Raw genomic sequence first — 17,887 nt, 5'->3', positions numbered from 1 at the left:
CTAGAAAATAAAATAAATTGGGGTGATTATTGGAAGAGATGTGTGTCAAATATTAATTAAACCATGTCTTAATGGAAACCATATTTTTTACTTTATAGAGCGATGGTCAGGAATTTTTCCAGCGCATGGGGAGGCGGACTCAACGCCGTAACCAACATTTCTACCACACGCGTTCAACTGTGGAACGCCGAACTTGTAGTATTCGTCGGATAGAAGAATCTAATAACTCTTCTGAGGTTGGTAACTATGGATTTTAAATAAACTGTTGTGAAACCTGTGCTAACCACTCCTACAGAACTATTTATTGTCTGTAGCAGGCTCTTCGAATCCTTGCATCTTTGTCAGAGTTTTGAGAGAGGTAAGAAGTGATCCTGCTCATCTGCTCTCCCAAAGCCAGCAATTTTTTTCCTCTTGTGTATTTATTCAATTCCATTTTCAAAATTCTGACTAAACTTGCTTTGACGTTGTTCAGACTCTGCTTAGGGTTTCCGTTGTTTGCTGGGATTCTTAGATCTGTAAGACACAGAACTGAGGAAGGCAAAAAAGGTCTTTGGAGTGAAAGTAAATGCTTGCGTGCCAGAAGCAGCAGGATTACATATCCAACCCCTGGGATAGGGCCTACTATTACTGTGGCCTGTTTGTGATACCTTCTCTGTCCGACTGGAAGCCAAGCTCGTCAACCGGGCAACATTCAATGCAGTGAATCTGTTACTGCAGCTTGGGAGTAGTGTGTATAGTTTCGAGCTCCCTACACAAAGAAAACTACTTTCTCAATATAAATAGAAAAAAAAAATCACACTACTCCCAATTGTGTTCTGACCAAGATTTGATATAATTGAAAGTGTGGTCTCTACTACCTGCTCTCATTATAAAAGCCAAAATGCTAGTTTCCTCCTCAATTGCTGCTATTTCTTTCCTGTTTGAGGCAGAACATTGCAGGTTTTTTTAGTTCGAAACCATTGTCTTTGATCTCTTTAAACGAGAATACTAATTTTGTGAACTATCCATAGGGGACCATTAGTATTCCCATTTAAAGAGATCAAAGACAATGATTTCGATCTATAAAAACCTGCAATGTTCTGCCTCAAAAAGGAAAGAAATAGCAGCAATTAAGGAGGAAACTGGCATTTTGGCTTTTCTATTAAGAGCAGGTAGTAGAGACCACGCTTTCAATTATATCAGACCTTGGTGAGAACCCAACTGAGAATATTATGTAGTTCTGCATTGCCACCTGAAAACATGGTTACATTTGCAACCCTTCAGTCCTCTTGCACTGCTTCTATATGGGAGGATTGAAAACTTGTTGTCATGCCCTCTGCTATTTTTATCTGTCCTTTCAGCAGCAAATTACGACACATCCCATCCAGATTTAATGTTTCTTTTAAACTTTGGAGTACATTAACTTTTGTTTAAATATTATATCTATTTTTACTTGGTCAAATTCATATTCCATTTCCTTTTTGCTTGCTTTAATGTTGCCAGCATTCTTCAGTAACAATATTTTTGCAAAGTACTCATTTAATGCAAAAGCAAAATAGTTGAATCCAAGAATTCTTAAAGAAAGACAAATACCCAAAAGATCATTTAACTTGGACACTAACCATGGTTCTCTTGTAGTATCTTGGTCATTTGTTTTTACTTCCACAGGAAGGTTTCCTGTGTGATCCTTAATCAGACCCAGCCACTGTGAATATTCATTTACTGTTTTATACATTTACAACATAGTGCTTTGATGCATATATTTGCTAATCTTCTGAAACAATTGTTTTGTTCCATTTACTTTTCATTTTTCTTCACTTTTTATATTCTGCTTGGCTCTTGAGTATAGTGAATCTAGCGAGTCCCTGTGTATTAAACTTAGCTGAGCCAATTTTTAAAAAAGTCAGTTGATTCTTCTATTCACTGAAGCTCAGTTTTATTAACTAGTCTTTGATCTGATCCTTGTAATGTTTCAAGTTGTGATGATTTTCATAAACTTGGAAATATTTTCAGAACAACACTTGAGTGTGAAGGTAGGAGACAGAGTGGTAATGGATAGCTGCTTTTTGGACTGGAGGCCTGGGACCAGTGGTGTGCTACAAGCATCTGTGCTGGGCCAATACACATTTATCTAAGTGATTTGTATGTAATATAGGAGGCATGGTTAATAAGTTTACAGATGAAACCAAAATAGTGGAGAGTGAAGATGACTATTTCAGAGTACAACAGGACTTTGATCAGATGGACCAATGAGCAGAGGAGTGCAGATGGAGTTTAATTTATATAAGTATGTGGTGTTGCATTTTGGTAAGGCAAACCAGGGCAGAATTTATACAGTTAATGGTAGGGCTCTGGGGAGTGTTGCCAAGCAAAGAGACCTTGGGGTGCAAGTGCACAATTCCTTGAAAGTAGTGTTGCAGGTAAATAGGGGGTTGAAGAACGTATTTGGCACTCTTGCCTTCATTGGTCAGAATATTGAGTGTAGGACTTGGGAAGTCATGTTGCAGCTGTACAGGACATTGGTGAGGCCATTTTTGGAATATTGCAATTTTGGTCACCCTTCTGCAGGAAGGATGATGTTAAACTTGAGGTGCAGAAAAGATTAACAAGGATGTTGTCAGAACTGGAAGGTTTGAGTTATAGGGAGAAGCTGAATAGGCTTGAGCTTTCTTCTCTGGAGCTTTGGAGGTTGAGGTTTGTAAAATCATGAGGGGCATGGATAGGGTGAATAGCCAAGGTCTTTCCATGGGGTGGAAGAGTCCATAAGTAGAGGCCATGGGTTTAAGGCGAGAGGGGAAAGATTTAAAAGAGACCTTGAGCAACATTTTCATGCAGAGGGTGGTGCAAGAATGAAACTAGCTGCTTGAAGAAGTGGTGGAATCTGGTACAACTGTGTAGCATTTTAAAAGGCATCTGGATAGGTATATGAATAGGAAGGGTTTAAAGGGATATGGGAGAAAGTGAGGACTGCAGATGCCGGAGATCTGAGCTGAAAATGTGTTGCTGGAAAAGCGCAGCAGGTCAGGCAGCATCCAAGGAGCAGGAGAATCGACGTTTCGGGCATGAGCCCTTCTTCAGGAATGAGGAGAGTGTGCCAAGCAGGCTAAGATAAAAGGTAGGGAGGAGGGACTTGGGGGAGGGGCGTTGGAAATGCGATAGGTGGAAGGAGGTTAAGCTGAGGGTGATAGGCCAGAATGGGAGTGGGCGCGGAGAGGTCAGGAAGAAGACTGCAGGTTCGGAAGGTGGTGCTGAGTTCGAGGGTTGGGACTGAGACAAAGTGGGGGGAGGGGAAATGAGGAAATGAGGAAACTGGAGAAATCGGAGTTCATTCCTCGTGGTTGGAGGATTCCTAGGCGGAAGATGAGGTGCTCTTAATCCAGCTGTTGTGTTGCTATGGTCTGGCGATGGAGGAGTCCAAGGACCTGCATGTCCTTGGTGGAGTGGGCGGGGGAGTTGAAGTGTTGGGTTGGTTGGTCCGGGTGTCCCAGAGATGTTCTCTGAAACGTTCCGCAAGTAGGCGGCCTGTCTCCCCAATATAGAGGAGGCCACATTGGGTGCAGCGGATGCAAGATGATGTGTGTGGAGGGGTCTGAGACGGTCCAGGTGAATTTGAGGTCGGGGTGGAAGGTGTTGGTAAAGTCGATGAACTGTTCAACCTCCTCATGGGAGCACGAGGCAGCGCCGATACAGTCATCAATGTAGCGGAGGAAAAGGTGGGGGTGGGGGGGGGTGCCAGTGTAGCTGCTCCTGCCCCACTGAACCCATCTCTGCATACCTCGACACGGTCCTGTCCCCCTTAGTCAAAGAACTCCCCACCTACGTTCAGGACACCACCCACGCCCTCCACCTCCTCCATGATTTTCGCTTCCCCGGTCCCCAATGCCTTATCTTCACCATGGGCATCCAGTCTCTGTACATCTCCATCCCCCATTACGAAGGACTCAAAGCCCTCCAGTTCTTCCTTTCCCGCCGTACCAACCAGTACCCTTCCACTGACACCCTCCTTCGACTGACTGAACTGGTTCTCACTCTGAACAACTTCTCTTTCCAATCCTCCCACTTCCTCCAAACCAAAGGAGTAGCCATGGGCACCTGCATGGGCCCTAGCTATGCCTGCCTGCCTCTTCGTAGGATATGTGGAACAGCCGATCTTCCGCAGCTGCACTGGCACCACCCCCCACCTTTTCCTCCGCTACATCGATGATTGTACGCTGCCTCATGCTCCCACGAGGAGGTTGAACAATTTACCACTTTACCAACACCTTCCACCCCGACCTCAAATTTACCTGGACCGTCTCAGACTCCTCCCTCCCCTTCCTAGACCTCTTCATTTCTATCTCGAGCGACCGAATCAACATTGACATTTACTATAAACCGACTGACTCCCACAGCTACCTAGACTACACCTCCTCCCACCCTGCCCCTTGTAAAAATGCCATCCCATATTCCCAATTTCTTCGTCTCCGCCGCATCTGCTCCCAGGGGGACCAGTTCCAATACCGAACAACCCAGATGGCCTCCTTCAAAGACCACAATTTCCCCCAGACGTGAGCGATGATGCCCTCCACCGCATCTCCTCCACTTCCCGCTCCTTCGCCCTTGAGCCCCGCCCTTCCAATCGCCACCAGGACAGAACCCCACTGCTCAACTACCACCCCACCAACCTCCATATACATCATATCATCCGTCGTCATTTCTGCCACCTCCAAACGGACCCCACCACCAGGGATATATTTTCCTCCCTTCCCCTATCAGCGTTCCGAAAAGACCACTCCCTCCGTGACTCCCTTGTCAGTTCCACACACCCCACCAGCCCAAGCTCCACTCCCGGCACCTTCCCCTGCAACCGCAAGAAATGCAAAACTTGCGCCCACACCTTCCCCCCCCCCCCCCCCCCCCCCCCCCCCGCCACCCCCCACTTACTTCCCTCCAAGGGATCTTTCTATATCCGCCACAAATTCACCTGCACTTACTGCATCCGCTGCACCCGATATATTGGGGAGACAAGCCGCCTACTCGCGGAACGTTTCAGAGAACACCTCTGGGATACCCAGACCAACCACCCCGTGGCTCAACACTTCAACTCCCCCTCTCGCTCCACCAAGGACATGCAGGTCCTTGGACTCCTCCATCGCCAGACCATAGCAACACGACAGCTGGATTAAGAGCGCCTCATCTTCCGCCTAGGAACCCTCCAACCACAAGGAATGAACTCAGATTTCTCCTGTTTCCTCATTTCCCCTCTCCCCACCTTTGTCTCAGTCCCAACCCTCGAACTCAGCACCACCTTCCTAACCTGCAATCTTCTTCCTGATCTCTCCGCCCCCACTCCCACTCCGGCCTATCACCCTCACCTTAACCTCTTTCCACCTATCGCATTTCCAACACCTCTCCCCCAAATCCTCCCTACCTTTTATCTTAGCCTGCTTGGCACACCTTCCTCATTCCTGAAGAAGGGCTCATGCCCGAAACGTCAATTCTCCTGCTCCTTGAATGCTGCCTGACCTGCTGCGCTTTTCCAGCAACACATTTTCAGCTTTAAAGGGATATCGGCCAAATGCTGGCAAATGGGGCTAGGACAGAGTGCGGTGCCTGGTCAGCACGAGATGCTGTATGACTATGACTATATAAGTTAGTATGAAATTAATGTATATACAAAATAGTTGGATATTGGCTATCAAGGAAGGGAACTTGCACTTACATAGCATTTTTTCACAATCACCAAATGTCCCTAAATGTTATTGCGGACATTGATGTGGTTCGTAAGATCCTGGCATTTGATGATTACCAGAAACTGTTAATGGATGTTGATTAATGAGTAAATAATGGCTGAGTCACAATGGATAACTAACCCTGCTCTGCTTCAAACATGAGACTGCACACTTATCTGAAAAATCACACCTGCAACAGAGCAGCTGTCCCTCAGCACTGCAGTGGTCAGCCTTGATGTTTGAGTTTAATACCTGCAACTCTGACTTAGTCAATAATTATTGACTGTTGCCTTTGGCTGCATAAAGGTCATAACGTCAGAAGTGAGGATGTTTGCTATGAACTGTGTGCACTGTTGAGCACTATTTGCACCACTTCAGACACTGAAGCGATCTATGGTCTACATGCAGCATGACAGACGAAGTGGAAAGGCACATTTGTCCCACAAGAAAACCAGGCAATAATAGTCTCCAACAAGAAAATTTCCATTTGACATTCGTTATCAGAATGCTTGGGGTTGCCCATTAGCGAGAAATTGAACTGGACCAGCTATATAAATGCTGTGGCTCAGGTGAGAAATTCTACAAGGAGTTAACATCTTTGTCTCCCCAAAGCCTGTCCAATAGCAACAGTGCACAAGTTGGGAATGTGATGGAACACTGTCCACTTGCCTGCACGAGTGCAGCTCCAAGATGATTCAAGAAGCTTGACACCATTCAAGCTGGACAAAGCAACCTATTTGATTTGCATCCTATTGACCACTTTTGACGCTTGACTCTTCACCAATGCATAGTAGTGTGTACCATCTGCACGATGCACTGCAATGACTTACCAATGAGCTCATCCAAAGCACTTCCAAACTTGACTTCTTCCATCTGGAAGGAAAAGGGCACTGATGCATGGAGCACTGCCACTTGCAGGATCCCTGACGAGTAACACACTATCCTGACTTTGAACTATATTGCCGTTCGTTCACTGTCACTGGATCAAAAATCTGGAACTTTCAGCAATCCAACAACCTGCAAGGACTACAGCACTTCAAGTAGCCAGCTCACTATCACTTTTTCCAGGGCAAATAGAGAGAGGCAATAAATGCTGTCCGAGCTAGCAATGCACAGGTCTCATTAGCCACTATTAAAGACAGGTCACTTGTCATTTTCTCAATTGTGATTTAAGCACTTCATGCTATGTCCTGTAGGTGGCACACTTCCTCTTTCTTTGGTATCCTATGCCTTGAAGGGAAGTAGAACAATATCCTTCTGTACTTTTTTCATCATTCTCTGATAAGTGTAATGTTTAAAACAATGAGATTTATCGTGACAATGTTTAAAAATTTAAAAGTAATAGATTAAAGTTTTAAATTAATAATTAATGAAGTTAACCATGAGAGAGCACCATGTACAGGAGTACTTAAAAGCTTTTTGCTGTTCTCAGTTAAGTTGAACAAGAGAGAAAAAGATTATGTCCCAAGTCCTAATCACTGGCTAAGTGGGTGGGGACTGAAGTCAAGCTACTGTGTTAAGTTTAAAATGGACTTTTGTTTGTAGTGGGGGACGCACTTGGTAGAACTCACATGAACATGGTGGTCACAAACAGGTTTCCTTTCAGCTAAGCTTTTCTTTTCACAGCCTGCTTTGTGGTTAGATTTCTGTGGAGAGTTGTTCAGAGTGTGGCTCAGGCACTTGCCAGTGACCCCATGCACAATCCACTTGCCCACCCTCTCTGACGCTGGCCTGTTCCTCTGTTCACCCATCACTGACATACCTGTAGTAGTGGAGTGTGAATTTTGGTTGGAAGAGTTATTGATTTCCACATTTTGTGTGGGAAAACTACTTCTCGACATCACTCTTAAATAGTCTAAATTCAATTTTAAGTTTACAATGTTTCTAGCAATATAGAACACAACTTAAAGTTTCAGTACTTTTGAACAAACTTAATTGGGTGGCTTTATTAGATTACTTACAGTGTGGAAACAGGCCCTTCGGCCCAACAAGTCCACACCGCCCCGCCGAAGCGCAACCCACCCATACCCCTACATCTACCCCTTACGGGCAATTTAGCATGGCCAATTCACCTGACCTGCACATCTTTGGAGTGTGGGAGGAAACCGGAGCACCCGGAGGAAACCCACGCAGACACGGGGAGAATGTGCAAACTCCACACAGTCAGTCGCCTGAGGCGGGAATTGAACCCGGGTCTCTGGTGCTGTGAGGCAGCAGTGCTAACCACTGTGCCACCGTGCCGCCCATTTGGCTGGAACAAAATTCAAGATTTTGAGGAACTGGTAGTCTTCATCTACCTTAAAAGCCACGGCATTACAGGTAGCAACCAAAGTCCTTGGTATGTGGTATTGATTCAGTCACTTGTCAGTGAGTTCTCCAGGACAAGGAAATAAAAGTCATTTGAATTTTGCTCAGTTACCTTTGTAGACACTAGATTAAAATTGTGGAACTGAACTTTTTTTTTGTGTTGGGGCTTTATTTCTTCAAACTGCAGGTATGTAATGTATTAGACAAATATTTGAGTTAGGAGGAAGTTTAGTTCACTCAGCCCCTTCAGCCTGCTCTGTCAATGATACCTGGTGAAAATAATCACTATTTTCTCTTTTAATACTTTGTTTCTGGCAACCAGGAAATGGAGACAATAGATGGGAGTGATGGGTCATCTGATGAAGCTGAAGAAGAGTGGCAGAGTGAGAGCAGTTCTAGGTAGGAGACTTTTTTTTTAATACTGTTAATGGGTTCAAATGCTAACACAAATTCATGAACATAATTAATTCCATTGTATATTGCATGCATTATTGCGTTTATCACCACCAGGCACAGTGACTTGACATGAAGAAATAAGATATACTGGGGAACCTTGATTGTCTGAACGAGATGGGCTTGACTCTTTCATTCCATTCCATTCGAATAATCAATTATTCGGTTAATCGATTAAATGCCTTTCTTCTGGGGCTCTGAGTTTTTAAAGTCTGCTCCCTGTTCAGGAACCTGAAGCAGCACAGCGCACGAGCCTCCGTCCCCCAACACTGACTGCCCCCAACCTCATTCAACCCTGCCCATCGTCTGTCCTCCAAACCCTGTCCACTGCCAGTCCCCCAAACCCCATCCAACCCTGCTCCCCCAAACCTGGTCCAACACCACCACGTTTTTTTTCTCTCTCTCTCGCTCTCTCTCTCTCTCTCTCTCTCTCTCTCTCACACTCTGCAACTTTTTGACAGGTTCCACATTTGCCTTGTACAAGCCAGTGTTGGAGAGATTATCTGGGGCAGGCGGTTTAGGGTACACCCCTCTGTAGAACTCCAGGGAAAATGTGGGGGGAGAGAGCGGGTGGGAGGTCAGTCATTCGGTGACGGTGCCTGTTTAACCACTGTAAACAAAAGACACAACCACTGTTGGAAACACATCTTTGTTGTAATGTTTCTATGGGGACCTCAAGATCTCCTTTTGGATAATCTGATATTAGGATAATTGGTGTTCGGATAATTGAGGTTCCTCTGTATTTGCAGAAGTAGATCATTCATCCATTCAAACTGCTTTGTGTTTTCATGTAATCGATCTTCTACCTCACTAATTCAAGTCAAAAATCTTTTGACCTCTGACTTTAGTATACTTGACATCTGAGCATCCACAGCTCTGTAGAATAGAATTCCAAAGCTCCATGACCCTTTTTAAGTGAAAAAAAATCTCCTCATCTCGGTGTTGAGTGCACAGTTGCTCATTCTTAAATTGTGACCTCCAGTTCTTGATGCTGAAAGCCCTGAAGAATTTTTCACTTATCAATTCAATCACTTCTTATTCTTCTAAACAGTAGGATATAAAAGGCAAGTTTACTTAATCACTCCTTGCTGAACAACACTCTGTTCCCAGGAATCAGTCGAGTGATACAATTTTCAATGCATTCTGCCTAAAACAGATATATCTTTATTGAAGAGGATTAAAACAAAATACAGTATTGTAATCGCAGTTTTAACAAACTTCCTGTGTAACCACAGGAAAGTTTATTTAGATGCTCTGGTTGCTTTGACCCTATTCGGCCTGTGCTGGTGTTTGTGCTCCATTTGAGCCACCTCCCATCTTTTCTATCTCAAAATGTCATGCAAATCTCTTATTTTGAATATCAAGAATTCTTGAATGTCACCATCCCAAACCATTGGTTGGGATCTTAACAATAAGAATACAAAAACAATGCTGTTGCTGAGTTAGGTTCCCAGACAGGAGCCCAGGATGATGGATCATATCTTTGTGTTTTGGTTTTAACAAAATTGTCTATTTTTGAGCCATAAGTGCGCAATACTGCAGTTTTTGTTTTAACAACAAAACAGTGTCCCTTTTTTAAATGAACTTCAGTTAAAATAATCTAACCTAGCTATTTATAATCCAGATTCCATTATTGAGGATGATCAGCCATGATCATAATGAATGGTGGTGCAGGCTCGAAGGGCAGAATGGCCTACTCCTGCATCTATTGTCTATTTAGACACGCTATTTAGAAATAACCTATTAATCCCAGAACACTCCTTTATAAATTGAGAAGAAACAAAACAGCCAGTTGCCCAAAGCACCTTTGCTGCAATTCCTTGACACACTGCCCTGCATCACACACTGTTAGCAGGTTTAAATCACTTGCAACTTCAACTTTTAACTGAAACTGTGATAGCTTCTTCCTGGAACTACCCACACTTGACTCATTTTAAATAACTATCTTCAGGTATTCACCCAACACTTCTTCTGAACTGGGACTGACTAACTTTTATTTCAAGTTAATCTAATTCACTAAATTGGTCATTCCCTTCTCAGAAGCACTGCTGTATACTGCCATCCTATTCCAAAGCCTTCATAAAACAATATGCAAAGTTAAAGTGAAGCTATAAGTCTCTCAGTTATGGGCATTTCCCTGAAACATGGTCCATTTCCACAGCGTGGTCAAGAATCTAAAATTTAAAAAGTTGAAATTAAACTTAAGTTTAACTTCTTGTTTTTGAAACGTGCATTAGTGCACAAATCCATTCATTGTACAGATAAATGTTTTAAAAACTTTATTAAAAGAGATCATTATGATTGCACAAGTACTTACAGGATAGCTATTAACTTCAGTCACACAGAAAAATCCAAAATAGAATGAACAGTTATACATGTAAATCAGGAATCAGTTGAATGATGCAATTTTCAATGCATTCTGCCTAAAACAGAAGTTATACATGTAAATTCCACTGTTCGGTCACATTGCCAAAATGGATGTTGTCATATCTCTACGTGTATGTTCCATCTACCTTATTTAATCAATCCAAATCCTCTGCAATCTTTTGCATCCTTTCTCGTTTATATTTCTACCGTCCTTTGTGTTGTTTTTCAATTTGAATAAGTTTACAATATTCCCCTCGTGGTGTTGATATGGTTTGTAAGTACCCTTGGCCAAAAACTTGGTCCTTGAGATGGGTCACCTCTTATAGTGTATCAATCTGAGAGTGAATGTTCGTTGCTTTTTTAAACTAATTATCAAGCTATGCAGATCTATCAGCCCCTGCTCTGCCAAATTCCATAAGTACAGTTTTGTATCATGACCTCTTGCGTAGGAACTTGTTGAATGCTTTATAAAAAGCCAAATACACTGAATGTAATGGCACCCATTGTCCATTTAACTATTTGTCCTCAGAAAAAAAATCAGATTTGTTCAACATATTAGTTGTTAAGTGTTAATTAGGTCCTTGTTTTTGACCAGTGCAGATTTGGTAGATCGAAGGATCTTTTTATTGCTGTGACATAAATGTTGAGAAAGCCAAACCAAAGTATCCTAACTATTACTGAATTCACAACGCAATGAAATTCAAGTGTTTCATGATTCTCTCATTTGATCAATTATTCCTAACCAGACTTTATGAATAACAGATCTTGAATGCCAAATTTATAACTTAAGCAAAAATTAACAACTACTTATTAATAATGTAACTTTCACAGATTAGTCTTTAAACAGCAAGGCAATCTTATTAATATCTATGATCTAAGCCTAATGTTCTGAGTTAAGAGATAAATTTCAGCAATGAATGCCTTGCTTTCATGAATCCCTAAATGATTTGCTGTATTACCAGTACCAAGTCTGTATATATTGCTCAAATTCTGAAGTCACAGGCCAATGCAAACAGCTCCTTTGAACTAAATAATGATGAGTTAGACTGTTGGGGGTGTGAATGATTTGTTGACTTATAGTCCCTTAAATACTGTTTTCTTTGCTTATATGAACATGTTTGAGTCCTTTCTCAATGTTATTTTTGAGATATCTACTGTGAAGGTACTTTTTCAATTTCCTTAATCAATTACACAAACTCCCTGGTGTCTCTGAGGGATTTTTCTTTTTTAATGCTCATCTCCTCTTCTGTAGAAGGTTCTAAATGTACACAAAACTGTCTCTCTAGCTGATTTACTCATTTAAATTTTTAAAATCCTCCCAGACCTCAAACATTCTTTTTGGCAATATTTATAAGCTCCTCCCATTTAATCTATCCATTTTTAACTGTCGTCATATATTTTAATCCAGTTCCCCAATCTGTCTTGACCAGCTTACTGCTCATAACTGTCAGTGTCTTGTGCTTTTGATTTAACAATATGACAAACTCATTATAATTATTTGTCATGTTATGAACATAGATCCCCAGCAGCTCCCTTACTATGAGGTTATTAATTAACAACCTCCTCACTCAAAGCGCAATATACAAATAGTCTTTCTATAATGATTAATTGACATACTGATCTGGCAGTCATCTATCTTCAATACATTCTTCATTGCCGACATTTGTACTGCAAATTTGACTTGCCCAATCATAATGAAGGTTCAAGTCTCCCGTGATTGAACAATGACTCTTGTCTTATGTACTCTAATTTCCTAACTTGCACGCTCTTAGCTAAAGTGGATTTCCTTCTACTTACCCATTGTTTGATATCTGGGTAATTTCTCCCTCCAGTTTGCTTCTCTTTTCTAAAGGTCAGAATGCTGTAATAGTTAATTTCCAACCTTAGTAACTCCAATGTCTCTTGAATCAAACAAATTCATTTCTGTTATGTTGACTGATCTGTTTTTATTTTGGATTGCTTTGTCTATTCAATCTCTGGCTTTACTTTGACTTCTTATTTTTCTGATGTCACCTTGGTCAGTAATGCTCCAAAACATTTACTAAATGCATTACCTTCCTGATCCACATTGCTGATTTTTATTTTGACCCAAACCACTGCTCTACTCAATATCCTCAACAAAGTTTGAATTTTCCTTCTCCTGAACTCTCCCAACCCATACATGTTAACCTATTTTGCAGTGCAGTCTTCTAGATTTTTAGACTTAAGAAAACGAATGGCTGACTTGACATTTTTTCTCAAAACTTAAGTAGAATTATGTCCACTTCACTAAACAAATGTAGCTTAAATCAATCTTATTGAAAACCTGTAAAATGTAATGTCTTGCTCATAGTGGGAGCAGAAGCAAGCATTGCATTCCATTTTATGGAAAAAAAAATGCACCAGTGTTTATGAAAAGGCTGGAATCTTTAAACTGGTCTCATGATGATAGCTCAGGAAAACATGCAGAAAGCCATTTTAAGAGCAGCACCAGGCATTCTGACAAATCAGGTGTCAATGTAGTGAAGCTACAGAACAGGACTACCTGCATGCCAAACAAAATAGGCTGTAAGTGATAGGACTAAGTGACTGCACAAATAGTGGATCTGATCTAAGCTCTGCAATGCAATTGCATTCTGTTCTGGTGGTGGACAATTAAATGTCTCACTGGAGGACCGGGCTCCACAAAAAGCCCCATGCTTAATGATGAGGGAGATCAGTACATTCGTGTGAAAGATAAGACTGAAGTGGTCTTCAGCCAGAAGCACCGATGATCCATACTGGCCTACCTCTGCATCTTGGATGTCCGTATTATCCAACTCGAATGGCTTCATGTAATATCAAAAATGTTTTGAGGTGATGCATTGTGCAAAGACAATGGGTCTGGTCAACATTCCAGCAATAGTACTAATGATGTGTACCAGAACTTGTTGATCCTCTGGCCAAGTTTATCCAGTACAGCCACAAAATTGTCATTTACCTGAAAATGTGGAAAATTGCCCATATAAAAATGTAGGACCAGTTCAATGCATCCAATTAACATTTCATCTGTCTACTCTCAAAATGCTGGAAGGTGTAGTCAACAGTGCTATCAAGCAGCCTTTGCTTCGCAATAACCTGCTCACAATCTTTCCATTTGGATTTCTTCAGTACAGCTCAGCTCTTGACCTCATTACGGCTTGGTCCAATCATAGACAAAGTAGCTGTATTCCAGTAGAGAGATGAGAGTGACAGCCCTTTGTCATCAATGCCGTGTTTGACAGTATGGCATCAAGAAGGTCTTGCTAAAGTCGAGTCATGGGGAGTGGTTGTGGCTACAGAAATACTACACTGACTGGTACAAAGGGAGAAGTTTGTGGTATTTGGACACCAGTCATCTCAGCTCCAGGACACCTCTGCAGGAATTCTTCGGGATAGTGTCTTAGGTCCAGTCATCTTTAGATGCTTCATCAATGATCGTCCCTCCATCATAAGGTCAGAACTGGGAATGTTCAGCACCATTTGTGACCCTTCATACTGAAGTAGTCTATATTTGAAAGCTGTAAGATCTGGACATTATCCAGGTTTTGGCCAGCAAGTGGGAAGTAACATTCATGCTACACAAGTGCCAGGCAATAACTGTTTCCAACTAGAATGAATCAAACCATTGTCCCTTGACTTTCATTGGCATTGCCATCAATGAATCCCCCATCAGTGACCAGAAACTTAGCTGGACTAGCCACGTAAATACTCTAGCTACAAAAGCAAGTCAGAGCTAGGAATTCTGCAGTGATGTGTCTTACCACCTGATTCTCCAAAGCCTATCCACCATCTACAGTGCATAAGCTATGAGAATGACAGACCATTTGTCACTTGCCTGGATGAATGTGGCTTCAAAAACACTCAAGCTTGATATCATCCACAAGAAAACAACCACAAATATTCAGTCTCCTCATCACTGACACTTATTAGTGGTGTTATGTACCATCTATAATGCGCACTGCAGAAATTCACCAAAGCTCTTCAGGCAGCACCATCCATACCCATGAACAAAACAGTTTAGTAGGCCAGGGGTAGCAGACACATGGAATTGCCAAATGTAAGTTCCCTTCCAAGCCATGCACCATCTTGACTTGGAAAAGTATCACTGGTCCTTCAATGTCGCTGTGTCAAAATCCTGGAATTCCCTACCTAACGACGTTGTGGACCTACCACCAGCAAATGGTCTGCAATGGTCTAAAAAGGCAGCTCATTATTACCTTCTTGAGGCCAACTAGGCAGTGGGAACTAAATCCTGGCCCAAGTGGCAACATTACAGAAATTTGTAAATAGTTATACATCTGATTGAGGGGCATGGACCGGATGGATAGGAAGCATACTTTTAAGCTGAAGGACAGGATTTTATTTTTCACTCTGGTTGGTGGGAACCTGGAATGCATTGTCTGGGAGGATAGAAGAGGGAAACCTCATGGTTTAAAAAGGATGAGGATGAACACTTGAAATGTTATAACTTTCAACATTTAGGGGTCAAGTGCTAGAAAGCAAGATTTGTGTGGAGAGGTTGGTGCAGATTCATAGACTGAAGAGCCTCGTACTGTATCATTCTTTAAAAAGAAAAACCTTTGTGCTTGTGCTTGTCTTTTTTTTGCCAAGCGGCAGTTGAGTTCAGGAGGTTGCAGCAAGTTCTGTTCTCCTTGATCTCTTGCTGTAGCCAGGTCTGAATGTTGATGTTAAGCATTTACATTTCCTTTCTCTGAATGTTGAATTTAGTGATTCATCAAGTGAATATTCAGATTGGACAGCAGATGCAGGTATTAACTTGCAACCACCCAAACGATTGGTGAGACGAATAGTACATCATAATAGCAGCTCTGAAGATGAGAAGCTGGGAGAAAGATTGACTCTAAAACGCAAAAAATCCAAACAGTCCAAACAGAAGGTACCAGAATGTGTGCAGCTTTTATTGTTTCCATGTATTTCACCCAGAAAGGGTTGACCCATAAATCTGGCAAGAAGATCCCCCTTATAACAGCACTCAATTTTATGACCAGTCTGGGCCTCGAAATGTGCTTCCAATGCTGGTGTAAAATAGATCGTATTGGGTCAGCTGTCTGTTATACATAGGCATTTAATATTTGCATTCCTTGCTGTTGGTGCTGCAGTAGGTAATTTGGCGACCCTAGCTTCTGATGCAAGAAGTGATGAAAATTGAATATAACTCATTGGCAAAAAAACCTGCGATTTCATGTTGTATAAATTGGCAAGAAGCATTGTCACCTCAACAGGTTTTACACTGCATTCTGTAAAGATGAAGGCATGTGCTTTCAGCATGTACACGTCAGTTGTGTGCATAGTATGGTGTCTTTGCAAGAGGCCAGAAAATTGTTTTAATTCTGATCACTGCACCATGTATTTGGTCTCCCTGTGAAGCCATAGTAGAACTGAAGTGGAGCGTCTTTTGAGTGCTGACTGCCAAAATTCTATGTCTTCTGATTCACATTGTGCAAATTCTAATTCGCCAAATTAGATCAGAGATAAAATCTGTTCATGTCTTCTGTTGCATGCAGGTGTACTCATTTTTCAATGACATGCTAATGCCAGATGTATCATCATATGAAATTGCATGGATATACTGCATCTGTTTCTCATTGTCTAGGCTCTGATGAGTTGACCCTTTACCTTTGCTGATTCTGCATAATACGAGTGTTCAGATATGCTCAAGTCAAGATTTGTTAATAATTTGGAACTATCTAAATCGATACTTCTGTGCAGCTAAGCATGCCTTCTATTTAATAATGTAATTGGCTGTAGAGCTTACCTGGCTTGCTTAACTTTAAAGTTTTTAGTTTTGACTTCAATTTTATTTTCAATGTGCTTATCTGCCTTCCTTGGAAAGAGTGAAATGACTTTTATTAATTATAATTTTTTTGCTGCATCTGCATCAAGAAGTCTTGTAAATAACATGGAGCCATGTTTCCTCCTTTACTTGCACATGAGTTACTAAAAGGAATTTGCATTTGTACTTCTATTATAAGGTAAAGCAAACCTAATTGTATGGTAGACCTACTGTCAAACCTAATTTTGTTTTCTCAAATTCGCATGTTATACACCTTCATTAGTTTGTCTATTTTTAGAGGCCAAGTGAACTCCTTGCCATGGAAGGTGCACCTTCTGAAGAATGGATTCCTCCATCTTGGATCCGTGATACTACACCACGCAGGTCACCATTTGTACCACAAATGGGTGATGAGGTAAATGTTTGTTTCTTGATGAAATGTGAAGAGTACGTCTGTTTTTGAGATGGACAAGCTCATTTATGTTTATTTCAATATGCTGTTTGAGTCCTATGTTTTGAAAGTTGTTTGCAAAGGTTTATTACATTTCAATTTATTTAAAGAATAATGTTACTGTATAAATGTAATTCTTTCATGTTTATTATTTTTTTCCATTTTTAAACAATAGGTGGATTTAAGTGAAGCAGTCTTGCCTTTTAATGCATCAGTAAACTAGTAAAAATCTCGAGCGATGTTTTCTGTAAATTTTAACTGCACACTAGTTCATATGCTGATCAAGTTGACCTCTTTAAGTTATTGTAAACACACAAATATACAAAAAATGTGAAGGACTCGTGCTTAAACAGGTCACCTGGATGTACAGAAAAAAAATAGTGGGGATATTGATCATTGGTCTCATTCATTTCTTTAAAAAGTTCATCAATTCTCATCAGTTGTCCTCTTACATAGTTTGAGTTGCCCAGTTGGGCCATTTGATGGCCCTTAAGTTCAGAGTATGAATGCATTGTTGTTTGACAAAATCCTTTAGGATTTTAGAATATAACCCCTTTCCCTTTGCACAGTCTGAATGCTTTTGTCAGTATCCTTACCATACTTGCTTCAGTTTTGTGATAGCCGTTTATTCTTTGACGAAAGAAACTTGGCTGAATTGTTTCTATTCCAAATCCAGAAACATTCTAAAGCCTACACCTATTGTCCGTCTCGCCACTCTGTTAAATTTTAAACTTGGTATGGCCAGTGGAGGAGTAGAATTAGAAAGCAGTTGGTGCACTCATCTGGTTTCAGTCATAACAACTGTTTCTCCAAATACTGGCATTC

The 17,887-nt window shown here is 41.4% G+C and overlaps 1 protein-coding gene across 2 annotated transcripts in view; it reads left to right on the top strand.

Moving 5' to 3' along the window:
• The window catches only part of brwd3 (bromodomain and WD repeat domain containing 3), a 107,170-nt gene that overhangs the window by 52,774 nt on the left and 36,509 nt on the right, over window positions 1–17,887 (top strand). Inside the window, exons 21-24 of one of the 2 annotated variants that reach the window (XM_072594748.1) lie at window positions 99–236; window positions 8,320–8,396; window positions 15,546–15,714; window positions 16,910–17,026. In XM_072594748.1, coding sequence (XP_072450849.1) covers window positions 99–236; window positions 8,320–8,396; window positions 15,546–15,714; window positions 16,910–17,026 — 501 coding nt within the window. Of the gene's footprint in view, window positions 1–98; window positions 237–8,319; window positions 8,397–15,545; window positions 15,715–16,909; window positions 17,027–17,887 lie in introns of those variants that run through there. The other variant, XR_011964079.1, reaches the window with a different exon arrangement.

Source organism: Chiloscyllium punctatum, chromosome 25, assembly GCF_047496795.1.
Source record: "Chiloscyllium punctatum isolate Juve2018m chromosome 25, sChiPun1.3, whole genome shotgun sequence".
Classification (NCBI taxonomy): Eukaryota; Metazoa; Chordata; class Chondrichthyes; order Orectolobiformes; family Hemiscylliidae; genus Chiloscyllium; species Chiloscyllium punctatum.
Note: the sequence above shows the minus strand (reverse complement) of the source record. Positions and strands in the feature narration are given on the sequence as shown.